The sequence below is a fragment of the Procambarus clarkii genome, chromosome 92 (assembly GCF_040958095.1).
Source record: "Procambarus clarkii isolate CNS0578487 chromosome 92, FALCON_Pclarkii_2.0, whole genome shotgun sequence".
Classification (NCBI taxonomy): Eukaryota; Metazoa; Arthropoda; class Malacostraca; order Decapoda; family Cambaridae; genus Procambarus; species Procambarus clarkii.
Window position 1 is genome coordinate 1,336,596 of NC_091241.1, and position 17,685 is coordinate 1,354,280.

A 17,685-nucleotide genomic window follows, 5' to 3' on the forward strand; every position below is an offset into this window, starting at 1 on the left:
GTACCAATTAAAATTGTTTAGGCTGAGTTTAAGATACATTACAATACTGCCCCAGCCGGCTCATGCAAATGAATCCTATCAAGTTTTAACATTTATTACAAAACTTGACAGGTGCAGGAGTTTCAGCAGAATCAGGAGTTCCCACTTTTCGTGGAGCCGGAGGATTTTGGCGGACTTGGCAGGCTCAAGAACTGGCAACTCCTGGAGCCTTTAGGCGGAATCCCTCACTGGTGTGGGAGTTTTACCACTATCGTAGGGAAGTCATGCATACCAAGAATCCTAATCCTGTGAGTAAATTGTGCCATAAATATTCAACCTAGCCTCCTAAAATGTTAGTACTGTACATTACAGCAACTGTTTGATTAAACATACAAAACAAGGTTGTTACAGCTGACAATGTTCACCTTTTATACTACAGTATTAATTTTATAAAAAGGCACAATTTTTGTTTAAACAATTTTAGGCCTAGTATAGCACATTTAAGTACTGTACTGTACTATGTTATACCTCAAAAATCATATATTAGTCTTAAGATTGCTTGGACAAGTAAGGCAAGGCTAGGTTATGCTCTTTAGTTACTTCTCTAGTACAGGGATATTAATGTGCCACTTGGACTAATGTAGTAATACAAAATGATAACAAAAATATTGTCCAACAGTCCATATTTGTTTAACTTAACAATTAATATACTGTAATTACAGTACAGTACTATGATTTTAGGAGGATGGGCTGTAATTATTTTCTATCCAATGAATAAAAATAACATCTATACAGTACAGTATGTAAAAATGATGTACAGGTAGTATAATTGTCTATTTAGTGCAGTACCTAGTGTACATTTTCTATGAGAACATCAAACTTCCTTGTGACATCAGATTTAGCATGGATGTTATAGTGAATGGAAAATAAAAAAATATCTTCCCTTATTTTGTCCTGGGCAGTGGTCAATATTTCTACTGACATTCATTATGATAGGAGGCAAGACCAAACTATTTTTTATTTTTGATATGAAATATATTATTAAAATGTAAGGAACCTGTATGCAAAAGTTAAATGAAGTACAAAATATATATATTGAGTAAAGATCTTTATGTTGGTCCAACTAAGTGGTACAATCATATGATTCTGGGAGACCCAAAGCTGAAGAATATAGAACTTCAAATAAATTTGTGGCCTCCCATGGCTGCTGGGAAGGAAACTATCAGGAGAAAGCACAAAGCTGTTACAACTATGTAGCACTTGGAAGGACTGCCGGGAGACACCATTAAGTTACTGGAATTATATAGATAACACCAGTGGCTCTTGGAACTGAAGGACAAGAGCTATAAGGAGAGGTTAGAGGCATTAACCTGACCTAACCTAACCTAAACTAAGTCCCCCGTGGCGTAGTGGTTAGACGCTCGCCTGGCATTTCACGAGTGCTTTAGCCTGGGTTGTATCCTGGCCGGGGAGGATTTACTGGGTGCAAATCCTTAACTGCAACCTCTGTTTACCCAACAGTAAAATGGGTACCTGGTTGTTAAATGATTTGGTGGGGGTTGTATTCCGGGGAATATTAGGATTAAGGACTTGCCTGAAACGCTATGCATGCTAGTGGCTGTACAAGAATGTAAGAACTTTTGTATATATAAAATAAATAAAAATAAATAAATAAATGCCAAAACTAGAAGATAAAAGAAAGAGAGGCAATATGATTACTATGGACAAAATAGCAATGAGAATCGATCAAATTGATAGGGAAAAATTCCTGAGTCCGGGAACTTCAAGAACAAAGGTCATAAATTTAAACTAACTAAACAAGCTGCCTTAGAAATAAAAAATAAAATTACTTTCAGAAATAGAGTGGTAGATGGTTGGAACAAGTTAGGTGAGAAGGTGGTGGAGGCCAAAACCGTCAGTAGTTTCAAAGCTTTATACGACAAAGAGTACTGGGAAGACGGGACACCATGATAAAAGCTCTCATCATGTAACTACACTTAGGTAATTACAAAATGTAACTTGTCATACAGTGATGATTGCATTGCAGTCGACTATCACCACATGATATTGACTGTACTTTGATGATTAATTTATAGGAAACCTTGACTGGCTGTTCTTGAGGTGGGGTGTATGCTGTTGTGTGTCTCAGCAGACACCAGCTGGGGGTCGGAGGCATGGTGGGTTAGATTATTGCTTGGTGGTTGCAAAGAGAAACTCAGCAAACTATTTGGGGCCCACTAGGTAAAAGGCATTTTGTTATATTTAACTCTTGATTTTTTCTTTGCCTTAAATTGCCCAAGTTAAATTTATTTTGTAAATATAAGATACTGTACAGTACAGTATTTCAGGATTACATCTTATCATAACAGTACGGTATAATATTTATACGACATTTAGAAAGTCATAAGCATATTAGTAATGTGTAAGCTCAGTTATCTGAACCCTGCAAAACTGGATATTTGTCTTATCTGACCAAAATTGCGCCCAGATAAATTTCTGATAAAACTTCGCCATATCCGGATAACCAGAGATTTGGCCGGATAATACAGACTGGCATAGAGTCTAGGTCAAATCTGGATATGCTGTTTATGGCAAAACTTTGCCATATCCAGCTAGAAATCTGGATAACTAGAGGTTAGGTAACATAAATTTTTGAGAACTAAACATTTCAAGATTCTACAGTATCAAACAAGAAGATGAACAACAAGAACATAAGCTGAGGTTTCTGTTTTAAAGTAGATTTTTTATTTACAGTGTGTATGGAAATTCAAATTATGTTGGTTGTGGTTCAAAAAATTGCGAATATGGAATTTTTAGACTTCCCTGGTAAGAATTAGGCTTATCCAGATGTCTGGCTTATCCAGTGAGGGGTCCTTCCCATATAGTCTGGATAAGGGAGCTTAGACACTATATAAAAAGTTATCTTCTGTTTTGCTATTTCAGGCTCATTTGGCACTAGCAGAGGCAGAACAGCATCTTACAGCACAGGGGCGGCATCTAGTTATTATCACACAAAATATTGATGAATTACATTTTAAGGCTGGATCAAAAAATGTCATAGAATTGCATGGATCACTGTTCCGAACCCAGTGTTCAAAGTGTGGAGAAGTACGTGCCAACACTGACAGTCCTATTTGTCATGCACTTGCTGGAAAAGGGTAAGTTACTTTTTACACTGTATGTACTGTACATTCAACCTGTCCTTCTAACAGAATGTCTCATTTTGACGTATACTTTACGTATACTTAAGGCCAAAAATTGTTGCACTAGAAAATGATAGCAACTTGTGAAATTGACATAATATCCTGTTGTGTCTTTTGGGTTCTCTAATAGGTTAGCAGAGAACACTTTACTATGACAGTTTCTTGATGTTGGGAAACCTTAGGAGGACAGGCTGGTGCATTATATTTTTGTTTAGCCTCTGAATCTTCGAGACTACGGTACTATGTCTTCATCCACTTAGATTGAGAGGTAGAGTGATGTTCTTGCTTCTTCCTGGTCGGCATTCAATCTCCGACTGTCCAAGTGGTTGGGCACCATTTCTTTCCTCCATCTTATCCTAAATCCTTTACCTGTTATACTTGGTTATAATGGCTTAACAGTTTCTAAGAACCTTAGTATGTTTTGCTAAGCTAATTGTAACCTATTCTCCCCTTCCCCCTGCCCAATAACTTGGGCTGGATGGTAGAGTGGCGGACTGAATTGTGAAACCCTCCGCTTTGCATGTTGGCTTTCATTTCCCGACCGTCCAAGTGGTTGGTCGAATGAACAACTTTTTGTTCATTTTCCCTGTCATATCCCCAGTGATCTAGGAAAAATACGTAGTGCCAATGGCAAGCCCTGACATTGCACCGCTGTCCAAACACCTGACACCATCTCTCAGGTAACTTTACCATCACATTAGCTTAAACATACCAGTCAAGTTTGTTAACCTTTTAATTGACAAATTAGGACATTACATGAAAAGTATAGCTGCACCTTCCTTGCTTTCACTGATGCAAATTGGTCAACTCATCTTTCTGTTTAGGTAGTACACTGTACTATACTTATAAAATGATCCAGACATACAGATACACCTCAGTTTTCAAATTTAATCCGTTTCCAGAGATTGTACGAAAACCGAAACAAATTCTCCCATAAGAAATAATGTCAATTTAATTAATCCGTTCCACACCCCCAAATACATTAACTAAAAAATACATTTTATACAGAATAATACTCTTAGGTACCTTACCTTTATTGAGGACTCTTGTTGGCATATGGAAGACAGTGAGGAAGGGGGGAGGAGGAGAGGTGTTAATGTTTGGAAGGCGAGTCCCCTTTCATTATAACATCAGGCAGTAATGACTTCTCTGGGATACTCATGTTTTGCAGGTATACCACTAAGACCTGGTTGTGGATCACTGCTTGCTTATCTTGCTTGTGGCTCACCCGGAGAGTAACCACTGGGTGACCCAGAAACCCCCCCCAGAAACAAGCGCATGCGAGACCACAGCCGAAGGAGGGACTCCGGAGGAAGAGACAAGGAAGCGGTCCGAGAGTCCAACGTTTGCTGATGATGCTAAGATAATAGGAAGGATACGAAACTTAGATGATTGTCATGCCCTTCAAGATGACCTGAACAAAATAAGTATATGGAGCACCACTTGGCAAATGGAATTTAATGTAAATAAATGCCATGTTATGGAATGTGGAATAGAAGAACATAGACCTCACACAACCTATATATTATGTGAGAAATCTTTAAAGAATTCTGATAAAGAAAGAGATCTAGAGGTGGTTCTAGATAGAAAACTATCACCTGAGGACCACTTTAAGAATATTGTGCGAGGAGCCTATGCCACGCTTCCTAACTTCAGAATTGCTTTTAAATACATGGATGGCGATATACTAAAGAAATTGTTCACGACTTTTGTTAGGCCAAAGCTAGAATATGCAGTGGTTGTGTGGTGCCCATATCTTAAGAAGCACATCAACAAACTGGAAAAGGTGCAAAGACATGCTACTAAGTGGCTCCCAGAACTGAAGGGCAAGAGCTATGAGGAGAGGTTAGAGGCATTAAATATGCCAAAACTAGAAGACAGAAGAAAAAGAGGTGATATGATCACTACATACAAAATAGTAACAGGAATTGATCAAATCGATAGGGAAGATTTCCTGAGACCTGGAACTTTAAGAACAAGAGGTAATAGATATAAACTAGCTAAACACAGATGCCGAAGAAATATAAGAAAATTCACTTTCGCAAACAGAGTGGTAGACGGTTGGAACAAGTTAGGTGAGAAGGTGGTGGAGGCCAAGACCGTCAGTAGTTTCAAAGCGTTATATGACAAAGAGTGCTGGGAAGACGGGACACCACGAGCGTAGCTCTCATCCTGTAACTACACTTAGGTAATTACAGCAACCAACGAACCCGTACGAGACGGGTTGGAATCCGGAAGACACATTCAATGGTCCACTGAGCCCCGACAGGGTTTTCCAGGGCCCGTAAGGTAATAACTATGGGAAGCCCGGGCAAGGTGTTGCTAACCGGTTAAAACCCAAAACTAACTAGGGGGTAGAGGACAACACTGAAAACCTCTGCGACGTGTACAATCACGGGGGCCTAGCAAAGGGCCACCAAACACTACCAGTGGAACTATAGCCACACTAAGCAGACCCCACCAGGCAAATGAAATTAAAAACAAAAGAAAACCCCCGCAAAAGTACACCGTCCCCAGAGGAAACAGGAACCGGTCGCCGCTTAGGTGGCAGGTCGTGCAACACCTTGACGCCCTAACCAGCACAATACCAGTCCCTACCCAGGGCCAAACAAGGGCCCCAAGCCCCAGCTGGCCCCAAGGGCGAGGCAAATGCCGAGCAGCAAGAACCTCTACAGGAATGGTTCCCGAACGCCCCCAAGGAAGATCACCCTGTCATGCAGGGGCAGTACTCACAGGGCGCTTAGGGAAGGAAGCCCCTAAGCGCATGCAGCCCCGGTACTGATGAGGAACACCTGGCCACCGCACAACACAACACACAGCAGTGAACGCCACGAAAGGCAAACACCGCCTAGGAAACTGAGGCCAGAGAAGCATCTGTCCCGGTTGATATTAGTTTACGAACTGATACTAGGCAGCTGGCGCGGTGAGGTCCGGGGCTCCCCCCGCCCCCTCTCGGGGCGGGGAAGGCTGCGCAAATGATCGGTGTGGCAGTAAAGTGTGATATTTGCTTGTTTTCTTGGGATTGTAGGGAGTTTCTACCTCTCTGTTCGGTTTTCTGTTTAGTTTTTTACCATGTGGGGTTTGTTTTGTTATGCCTACCTTTCTGGGTGCCTAACCCCGGTCGATGGCAGATAAGGAAAACCCCAACAACAAGGGGGATTTCCAGGGCCATTGCTCCCTGAAACCTCTCTGAAGGGGCCAGGTTTTGGCGCTGGTCCCTGGTAGGTCTGAACTCCTTAGCTAATGTCCCGGTCTAATATAACATACATTAGCCCGATAAGCTCCAGGGAGCCGTAGGGGCTCACCCAGAAAATGGCGTTTATTACATTCAATGCTGGTTTTTTTATTTTTTTAGGCAATGCTGTGAGCTCATGCTGCATGTGCCAGCTTTGGTGGCTCACTCAGTACTGAGGCTTTCACACCAGTGAATGTTGCCCACGATTTAAAAGAAAAATGAAAAATGGCGTCTGTTTACAATAGCCATGAGGAAGCTTATGTGAACCCCGTGTAGCCGTGGGTCTTTTAAATCTTGTGCGGTACTTCTAAACATCATTTATGATGTGGTTCGCAATTTCATAACAGTTACTCAACACATCATATGATGTGTTATGCAGTTTAAGGGTTAAAGCCAGAATCCCATCATAATAACAATATCATTGGTCCAAGTAACAAAACCTACAGGACCTAGCTTGATTATATCCAGGTTTTCTTTATTTAATTGGTTAATTAATAATTGCATATTTCAGAGCCCCAGATCCAAAGGCAGAAGATGCAAGAATTCCAGATTCTGAGCTTCCAAGATGTGTAACATGTTCAGGACTCTTGCGTCCTAATGTGGTCTGGTTTGGAGAAGGTCTTGATCCTGATGTATTATCCAGAGCAGGTCAGCAGATTTGATTCTTTGTTTTCAAGGAGTTTGTTTTTTGGTCTGTACCACTAGGTTGCTTAAGGGAGCATCTGATTGCCAAACTCAGGAATAGCTTTCCACATAATCAAAAGCCTATTATATCATTGTTTTACTAAGGTTCAAAGACAGAAGTACGTGTATTTATGATTGTGTATCTACATACTGTAATATCTACTTGTATTTAAGACTAGAAAAGGTTCAGCAAAGTGATAAATATGACCCCCCCCCCAGAACTAAGTCAACTGTCATGCCGGGTAAAGCCCAGTTCCTTGGCAAACAAAACAACAGGAAAGCTCGAGACATTAAATAAGTAAAAGATAATAATTCATTATAATTCACGAAAGGGACAAAAGCTTCAAGCTCAACAAGCCACATTGTAGGATAGACAACAGGAGATGCTTTTTCACCCATAGGGTAATAATTCAATGGAATCACCTACCTGCCAAAGCCATAATTATTGAGACAGCTACTGCTTCAGTTCAAAATTTACCTGAGGACCACTATCTTTCTGATGGTCTCGACTAGGACAGGAAGCCAGTAGCTTGTTAAATATCCCAGCATTTGTCCTCATGATTTTATCTATTTGGATCTTAACACTATCGGTCACCAGACAGGTGCGCGGTCAACTTAGGGGTCATGCACCCGACGTGCGGGCGAGCGTGCGGGTAAGCGCATGGTGACACCTAAATGTGTATACTCATTTCAGCTTTCTCACCAAATAATGAAACCAGCGTTGAATGTAATGAAACGACATTTTCTGGGTGAGCTCCGGAAGCTCCCTGGCAACCCTCCTTCCCACCGGTCGGCAGTTTTTTCGCATTGGTTGAAGCTTAGCCTCCGAACTAATGCTAGGCAGCCAACGCGGTAGGTCCGGGGCTCCCCCCTCCCCCTCTCGGAACAGGGAGGGCTGTGTGGACGATCGGCACGGCAGTAAAGTGTGATGTTTGCTTGTTTCCTTGGGATTGTAGGGAGTTTCTACCTCTCTGTTCAGTTTTTTGTTTTAGTTTTTTACCATGTGGGGTTTGTTTTGTTATGCCTACCTTTCTGGGTGCCTGACCCCGGTCGATGGCAGATAAGGAAAACCCCAACCATAAGAGGTTTTCCACGGCCATTGCTCCCTGAAACCTCTCTGAAGGGGCCAGGTTCTGGTGCTGGTCCCTGGTAGGTCTGAACTCCTTAGCTAATGTCCCAGTCTAATATAACATACATTAGCCCGATAAGTTCCAGGGAGCCTCCGGGGCTCACCCAGAAAATGGCGTTTCATTACATTCAACGCTGGTTTTTTGGGTGAGTCTGGAAGCTTCCCGGCATCTCCGCCTGCCTGCGGAGAATGGGTAGTTTGCTCGTTGACGACGGGTGGAGAGCCGGCGTGTCGGGTGGTGCAAGGTACGCTTTGCTTCCTGGGCAAAACGTTTTGTGATACTGGTGGACGTATCTTTAATATAGCATCTTGTACTTGTAGAATGACGTAAATGATATAGGGAAGAGCAGGCTCAATCTCTCTTGAAAGAGATTATCGTCACAGTAGCAATATTTTCACCAGAATAGGGGTTTGTTTTGGGGCGCTTACCTTTCTGGATGCCAGACCCGGTCGATGGCAAACATAAAATGCTCCCAACCACACAAGGGTTTCTGAAGGCCATTGCTCCTCGTGCCTCATTTGAGGGGGAGCCAGGTTCTGGCTCGTTGTCCCCGGTAGGCAAGAACTCCATGCACATTGATGCCAGAAAGCTAATATATACATATCAGCCTGGATAGCTCAGGGAAGCCTCTGGGACTCACCCAGAAAATGGCGTTTTATTACATTTAATGCTGGTTTCTTTCATGCTCACTTCTATTTTCACTTCACATAATCTGTGGCTCTTGGAAGCATTGCTCATAGAAGCTTAACTTCTGCAACATTTTCTTGCAAACAAAGTGTACAATAGATTTGACTGCAATATAGACCACAATATCAACAGTGTTCATGACATTAATAAAGCTAGAATTGTGGACATTTCTTCAAAACATTTTGGAAATACAGGTTTGATGTACATGAAATCAATACTAGAAAAATATTTGCCCATGAATACATTCAGAGGATGAGCTGAGGACGTGTGACTTGTGTTTGGTGGTGGGAACGTCTTCAGTAGTGTATCCTGCTGCTATGTTTGCCCCACAAGTTGCAGCTCGAGGAGTGCCAGTAGCAGAATTCAACCTAGAAGCAACACCAGCTACAGACTCATTTGGGCAAGTTGCTGAATATTTTGACCGATATTCATTCTTGGCAAAAAAAGCTTTACAAAAATTATAGCAGTTTTTAATTTTGGGGAACAGTAGTGCCATTTATAATGCATTTCATTGCTCTTATTTTCATCTTATTCTCAAGTGTTTGCTGAAAATTCTCACATGCTATTTGACTTATCACCACAAGTTAAGCAGTCATTCTTATTATTCTGAAATATGAATAGCAGCCATACTTTCTTGGTGGAGCCCCTTTGGTAGCTCCCTGAAGCTATCTTGCCGAGATTGCTCCATGCTGATGTGTCATCTCGGTCGTGAAAATTCTTCTTGACCTTTCACAGGGGCCTGACAGGTGAGTGGATAGCGCTCGGGATTTGTAGTCCTAAGGTTCCGGGTTCGATCCCCGGTGGACATGGAAACAAATGGGCAGAGTTTCTTTCATCCTGATGGACCTGTTTACCTAGCAGTAAATAGGTACCTGGGAGTTAGACAAATGTTATAGGCTGCTTCCTGGGGGTGTGTAACAAAACGGAGGCCTGGTTGAGGACCAGGCCGCGGGGACGCTAAGCCCCGAAATCATCTCAAGAATACCTACCAGGGATCAGAAGCAGGCCCCTCGCACAGAGGTGCAGGGAGCATGTAACAATTTGCTGCCGTACTGGGAAAGCATCTAGAAAGTCGGCAAAGCTTTACAGAGAACTAGAAAGTTCATTGAAAATGTAGTCACAAAACTGCCAAACACCTCTGCAAACGATTCACACACACAGCAAGAGATTCACTCAAACTAACTCGAAATTCGTTAGTACCAATCACCACCATGGCTGTGGGCTCCTGCCCACAGCTGGCTCTCCGAGTCAGTTCTTTTGCTGATGTTATAATGGAAAGGTCTACCAGTAGTGCTCTGGTCCACCAGTCATGGGTGAGCATCTCTGCTTCAAGCAAAGTGCTGGCTGCCTTTGGACATTGTTCATCCTTTAGGGGCCATTTATTTGTTCTGTTCCTTTATTCTGGGGAATACCCTTATGGCTTCCTGAAGCAATCTTGCTGAAATGGCTCCCAACTACTAGGTCACATCAGCTGAGGAGTTTTATTTGGCCTACCAGGGACCACAGCTAGAACCTGGTCCCTCACAGAGGCCCAGAGTGCAGGTGCCTCTGCTGCCCCACCAGAAACCTGGCCTCTCACAGAGGCCCAGAGTGCAGGAGCCGCTTTGCTGCCCCACCAGGAACCTGGCTCCTCATAGTGTGCAGGTAACACTCCCTAAGCAATCCCAAGCATGGGGAATAGACCTTCAAAATCAGTCCCAATTCCAGGTGGAGGAGAGTTTAACAAATTCAACTTCAATAATAAACAGATAAACTGGGAGCAGATAAACCAAGACCTCACAGAAATAAGCTGGGAAGAACAGCTAGAAAATGCAAACCTGAACCAGTACCTGGAAAAAAATAAGCTCAGTAGCACTAGAAATATGCGCAAACCACATACCTCTAAGAAAAAAGAGGAAGAGATGCAGATTGGAACAGGAACGTCGTTCCCGCTATAGGCGAAGAAAACGAATCGTGGAACAACTTGAGAGTCGCACCCTATCTCAAGAATGGCAAAGAAAGTTGGGTAGAGATATAGAAACAATTGAACTAAAGCAACAAGAATCATACAAAATCCAGGAGAGGCAAAGAGAGCAAAAAGCCATCAGTGAAATAGAGAGAAATCCAAAATATTTTTCTCGTATGAAAAATCAAGATCCAAAACCACATCTAGTATCGGGCCCCTGCGAAAGGGAGATGGAACTTTCACCATTAACAACAAAGAAATGAGCGAGATACTGAGGAAGCAGTATGACTCTGTTTTCAGCGAGCCACTAAACACACTAAAGATTGATAACCCAAATGAATTTTTCATGGATATGATACCAACATCAAATCATATATCAGACGTTACCCTAGGCGCCAAACAGCTGGGTGGACAGCGCTTCGGATTCGTAGTCCTGAGGTTCCGGGTTCGATCCCCGGTGGGGGGCGGAGACAAATGGACAAAATGTTTCTTTCACCCTGATGCCCCTGTTCACCCAGCAGTAAATAGGTACCTGGGAGTCAGACAGCTGCTATGGGCTGCTTCCCGGGGAGTGTGTAACAAAAAGTAGGCCTGGTTGATGACCGGGCCGCGGGGACGCTAAGCCCCGAAATCATCTCAAGATAACCTCAAGAAGAACCACACTGGATTTTGAAGAAGCCATAAACAGTATGCCTATGCACTCTGCACCAGGCCTTGATTCTTGGAACTCCATATTCATTAAGAACTGTAAAAAAACACTATCGCAGGCCTTTCACATTCTTTGGAGACAAAGCCTAGATACTGGCGCTATCCCTGACATACTAAAAGCAGCAGAGATAGCACCACTCCTTAAAGGAGGAAATAAGGTAGAGGCAAAAAATTACAGACCGATAGCACTAACATCACACTTCATAAAAATCTTTGAGAGAGTGCTAAGAGTAAGATCACTTTTTAAATACATGGAATCACAGCATCTCCAAAATCCCGGACAACATGGTTTCAGAACAGGACGCTCTTGTATGTCACAGTTGCTGGATAAGTATGACATGGCACTAGATGCTATGGAAGACAAAAACAAAACGCTGATGTAATTTACACAGATTTCGCAAAAGCCTTTGACAAATGTGACCATGGTGTTATTGCACACAGAATGCGTTCAAAAGGAATATCCGGAAAAATAGGCAAATGGATCTACAATTTCCTGACAAACAAAATCCAGTGTGTAATAGTCAACAAAATAATATCCGGTCCATCAACCATGAAGAGCTCAATCCCCCAGGGTACTGTGCTTGCTCCAGTACTTTTTCTCATCCTCATATCGGATATAGACAAGGACACAATCTATAGTACTGTATCAACCTTTGCAGATGACACTAGGTTTTTTATGAGAGTAGACAGCATAGAGGACACGGCAAACCTACAATCAGATGTAAATCAGGTCTTTCTATGGGCTACAGAAAATAATATGGTGTTTTACGAAGATAAGTTCCAACCCATGCGCTGCGGAAAAAATCAAATTATAAAAACGGAAACCACGTACAAAACTCAGTCAAATCATAACATAGAACAAAAAAGCAATGCAAAGGATTTGGATATACTCATGTCGAAAGACCTTACCTTTAAAGAACACAATAAAGTAGCTGTCACAACTGCAAGAAAAATGACAGGTTGGATAACGAGAACCTTTCACACTAGAGATACTATACCGATGAAGCTACTTTTCAAGACACTAGTGCTCTCTAGAGTGGAATACTGCTGCATAATGACAGCCCCTTTCAAAGCTGAAGAAATTGCTGACCTGGAGTGTGTGCAGAGATCCTTCAGAGTTCAGGCGGGAGAGATACATAATAATTCACACATGGAAAATAGTAGAGGGGCTGGTCCCAAACCTGCACACAGAAATAACATCACATGAGACCAAAAGGCATGGCAGGATGTGCAGAATATCCCCGTTGAAGAGCACAGGTGCAACAGGTACTCTGAGAGAGAACTCTATCAACATCAGAGGCCCGAGACTGTTCAACACGCTTCCACTACACATAAGGAGCATAACTGGCTGACCCCTTCACAGTGTTCAAGAGAGAACTCAATAAGCACCTCTAAAGGATACCTGATCAATCAGACTGTGAGCAGCAGCAGCGTCCAACAGCCAGGTTGCCCAGTCCAGCAACGAGGAGGCCTGGTCGAGGACCGGGCCACGGGAACAATAAGCTCCGAAAACACCTTAGGGTAAAGGTAAGGTAGGACACGTTGCAACGCCACCAGGAACCTGACACCCCTCACAGAGGCCCAGAGTGCAGGTGACACTCTGCTGCCCCACCAGGAACCTGGCCCCTCACATGGACCCAGAGTGCAGGTGACACTCTGCTGCCCCACCAGGAACCTGGCCCCTCACATGGACCCAGAGTGCAGGTGACACTCTGCTGCCCCACCAGGAACCTGGCCCCTCACATGGACCCAGAGTGCAGGTGACACTCTGCTGCCCCACCAGGAACCTGGCCCCTCACATGGACCCAGAGTGCAGGTGACACTGCTGCCCCACCAGGAACCTGGCCCCTCACATGGACCCAGAGTGCAGGTGACACTGCTGCCCCACCAGGAACCTGGCCCCTCACATGGACCCAGAGTGCAGGTGACACTGCTGCCCCACCAGGAACCTGGCCCCTCACATGGACCCAGAGTGCAGGTGACACTCTGCTGCCCCACCAGGAACCTGGCCCCTCACATGGACCCAGAGTGCAGGTGACACTCTGCTGCCCCACCAGGAACCTGGCCCCTCACATGGACCCAGAGTGCAGGTGACACTGCTGCCCCACCAGGAACCTGGCCCCTGGTTCTCTGACGGAACGAGGTTCTGGATCATGGTCCCCGGTAGGCATAAGAACTGTGACTGATGACTCCAAACTAATATAGCACATATCAGTTCAGATAGCTTTAGGGAGTTGCTGGGGCTCGCCTAGAAAGGGGCAGTTCATTACATTCAATGCTTTTTTTTTCTTTTCCTGGTAGTCCCTCAATAGGGACTATGATTAGGTGTGTGAAATGAAGAAGGTTGGTTCAGGCTGCTTGTAAGTGAAGAGGCAGGCTGGCTGGAGCCTGAGTGATGTGGGCTGCCACCTGGTGGTCATGTGCATCATGGTTAGGATATTTATCCTGTGCCAACAACCATTTGCATTTCCTTAGGATATCTAATTTTTTTCAAGCAGTTGGAGGAGGAGCTTGTTTTGAAAATCCCATTATCCAAAACATACAGTTTCTCATTAACTGCAGTACAGTACAGTACTGTGTTGTAAATACCTTGCATAATATTGTTTATATCAGTACTGTATTGAGAAATATTCCTGGCATATGAACTGGAGTTCTCTCTCTCCTGATTGGCAAGACTCAAAATACTAGTATGTGGTTTTGTATAATTTAGAATTATTTTATTTCAGGTTTCACTTTGAGGGACCATGTGGAACAACACTACCTATTGCCCTTGCTCCTTGATTAAATGAACGACATGCTTAGGATTCCAACCAAGAGAATTTAATCATATGTAATTGTATATATATTGTGAAATGCAAATTTGTATAAAGCTTTTATGCTATATTAAGAAAATATTTATGTTAAAAGATTGCCTTTGTCATAGTTCAGACAAGATACCAAGGGGCCTCAATTACAATGGTTGGGAGTCCCGTAAGATACCTACTATAATTTTGTTATCAATAAAACTTTATAATGCACAGAACTGAGGCTTGTGACATTTTAAGTGACATTGGTAATACTAGATTTAAGCTTACTGCTGTAACTATATTCACATTCTCCTGTGAAACTCAGTGTTTAGTAAATTATACTTGAGGATATTACCATGTTTTTTATTACTATGAATAACAAACCTGTAAAAATCTTGGGTACACATTTCATACAAATTTTACATTTAAAAGTTTAACCACTGTGATGTGCCAGCCAAGAAATCTTGTTTGCCTATTACTGCACCAACCAAGAAAACACTTTTTTATATTTTTTCGTACTCATTCGAAATTCAGTTCAGCCTCTGAACTGGAGTTGGGTAGCCAGTGCGGGAGGTCTGGGCCCCCCTCTTTCCTCTCTACCCACCGCGCCGGTGATCTACATCCCAGTTATGAGGCTGGATGTCAAAACACGCAAAAAAACGCCGACCGGAGGGAGGGAGGGATGCCGGGGAGCCTTCGGAACTCACCCAGAAAATGGCGTTTCATTACATTCAACGCTGGTTTTCTGGGGGTAGCCCCTACGGCTCCCCGGAGCTAACTACCCACAGGGGAAATAAAAGGGACTTACCCAGGAGGTGGTTGCTTCTCACTCCTCAACCCAAAGTCGAGATAACTGGCTGCATCCGCCGAACCAAAGCAACACAGGCCCGACTGGGCTCAGGAATGTTAACAAGGTAACGAGCAGCTAGGACCCTGTTCGAACGCCAAAATCCCCACGCCCGAATGTCAGCCCAGGACATATTGTCAAAGACGCCGGCAAGAGCTGCAAACTTGCGAACGTCATGGGCACGGGGATAGACCACAGGCTGGCTAGCCTTAATAACCCTGCGGACGACCTGGAAGACCCGCACTCTCGAACAGGGAAGAAGGGAAACTGAATCAACCCAAAGCGCGTCCACGGACCCTGAAGCTGTGGCACGCAAATAACGGCGGAGAGCTGCAACCGGACACAAAACATGATGCACCCCCGGCCTAACCAACCAAGCATCAACAACTCAGGCCCCCCCCGGAAAGCAGTAGTCTCATTCTTCGCCAGAAAAAAAGGAGAGGACTGCCGACGAACAAACTAATCTCCTCGACCGAAGGAGCAGGGAAGAAAGGAAACCTCTGTGCTGGAGGAGAGCATGAAGCTCACCAACCCGACCCCCCAGAGGCCAATGCCAACAGGAAAAGAGCCTTTGAAAAACAATCAGTAACCAAAGGAGAAAAAAGAAAAGAGCACTCTGTCCAAAGACCAGGATGGCTCAGGCGGCGCATGAGCAGGCCGGAGGTGAAACAACACCTGAGACAGCTTGCGAAACGGCACAGACGTGACATCAATACCGAAAGCAAGCTGCAGCGGCTTCGCCAGCGCCACACGATACGAGGCGACAGTATTAGGCATAAGGAGACAGTCCTGGAACAACCAAGAGAGAAAAGACCACACCACCCTAACAGAAAGCGAAGTACAACGACGAAGACGTAAGAAGAACCGGAAGGACCGCCAGGAAACTTCATACTGCCGCTGAGATGAAGCCCGCAGGTGGGACACTAATAAGGAATAAGTTGCATTCACTGGAAAGGCGAAGAGTTAGGGGTGACATGATAGAGGTTTACAAGTGGATGAATGGACATAACCGGGGGGATATTAATAGGGTATTAAAAGTATCAACACAGGACAGAACACGAAACAATGGATATAAATTGGATAAGTTTAGATTTAGGAAAGACTTGGGTAAATACTGGTTCAGTAACAGGGTTGTTGATTTGTGGAACCAATTGCCGCGTAACATTGTGGAGGTGGGGTCCCTCGATTGTTTCAAGCACGGGTTGGACAAGTATATGAGTGGGATTGGGTGGTTATAGAATAGGAGCTGCCTCGTATGGGCCAATAGGCCTTCTGCAGTTACCTTTGTTCTTATGTTCTTATGTTCTTAAGGAAGCCACCTGATCACCATAGAGATGATGATAAACTCGAGTCAAAAATACCATACGCGAAGACTCGAGAAGATCGAACCATCCACGTGACTTACCGGTCCAATCTGCTGGAAGAGGCGGCGCCACGAGAAAACCTTCGGGTTCGGACACCGAGCAAGCAGCGCCTGAAACCACGGCTGGGCCGGCCACCAAGGGGCCAAGAGGACAACTCTTCCCTGGTAAGTCTCCAAGCGAGTCAGGACCTGGAGCAACAGCTGACCCAGGGGAAAGAGGTACAGGAATCCCCACCTCAACCAGTCCTGCCGAAAGGCGTCGACCCCGATGGCCTCGTAGTCGGGAAAGGACGCCACATTCAGAGGAAGGCTCCGCGACCACGTCTATGCAAAGAGGTCCACCTCGGAGCGTCCAAATGTCTGGCAAAGCCAACAGAAGGGGTCGGTGTTGACCGTCCATTCCGTGGAGAGGAGAACGAAACGAGGCAGGCCGTCCGCAAAGACGTTGGACACTTCCCGCACGTGAACTGCTAGGAGAGCCAAACCCCGAGAACTCGGCAGACGAGTCACCCGAAGAGCCGGATCGTCGATCCGCGGGCGACCTGAAGCCTCTGAAGAGCAAACCACACTACTGCGAACTTCCGCAGAGTGCTGTGAGCTCGGCGGAAGGACGGACCCCACTGTCCCTGGCCGGCCTGGTGAGCACTGGTCACAAAGCCCCAGCCGAGAGACGATGCGTCCGTGAACACATCGAGCGAGGGTGATGTGTAGGCGCCAAGGCACTGAACCCCAAAAAAACCCGAAGAAGAAGCCGGCGACGCAGCAACTGACAAAGACCCCGGGGTCTGGGGTCTTACTGGGTAAATACTGGTTCAGTAACAGGGTTGTTGATTTGTGGAACCAATTGCCGCGTAACATTGTGGAGGTGGGGTCCCTCGATTGTTTCAAGCACGGGTTGGACAAGTATATGAGTGGGATTGGGTGGTTATAGAATAGGAGCTGCCTCGTATGGGCCAATAGGCCTTCTGCAGTTACCTTTGTTCTTATGTTCTTATGTTCTTATGTCTGAACCCAGCGATCATGAGAGAGGCGGAAGGGACATCCCCGAAGGAACCAGAACAGCCGACATAGCCAGGCACGACCCGGCGGGTAGACCAGCATCGTGAAGTTTAGGCCCC

At 44.7% G+C, this 17,685-nt stretch overlaps 1 protein-coding gene across 2 annotated transcripts in view; it reads left to right on the plus strand.

Moving 5' to 3' along the window:
* LOC123775180 (NAD-dependent protein deacylase sirtuin-5, mitochondrial) overlaps nucleotides 1-14,711 on the plus strand; it is a 19,928-nt gene extending 5,217 nt beyond the window's left edge. The window contains exons 2-6 of one of the 2 annotated variants that reach the window (XM_045770132.2): nucleotides 112-287; nucleotides 2,923-3,137; nucleotides 6,929-7,065; nucleotides 9,168-9,318; nucleotides 14,298-14,711. In XM_045770132.2, coding sequence (XP_045626088.1) covers nucleotides 112-287; nucleotides 2,923-3,137; nucleotides 6,929-7,065; nucleotides 9,168-9,318; nucleotides 14,298-14,352 — 734 coding nt within the window. In that variant the 3' untranslated portion in view covers nucleotides 14,353-14,711. The remainder of the gene's footprint in view (nucleotides 1-111; nucleotides 288-2,922; nucleotides 3,138-6,928; nucleotides 7,066-9,167; nucleotides 9,319-14,297) is intronic. The other variant, XM_045770133.2, reaches the window with a different exon arrangement.
* The last annotated feature ends 2,974 nt before the right edge of the window (nucleotides 14,712-17,685 follow it).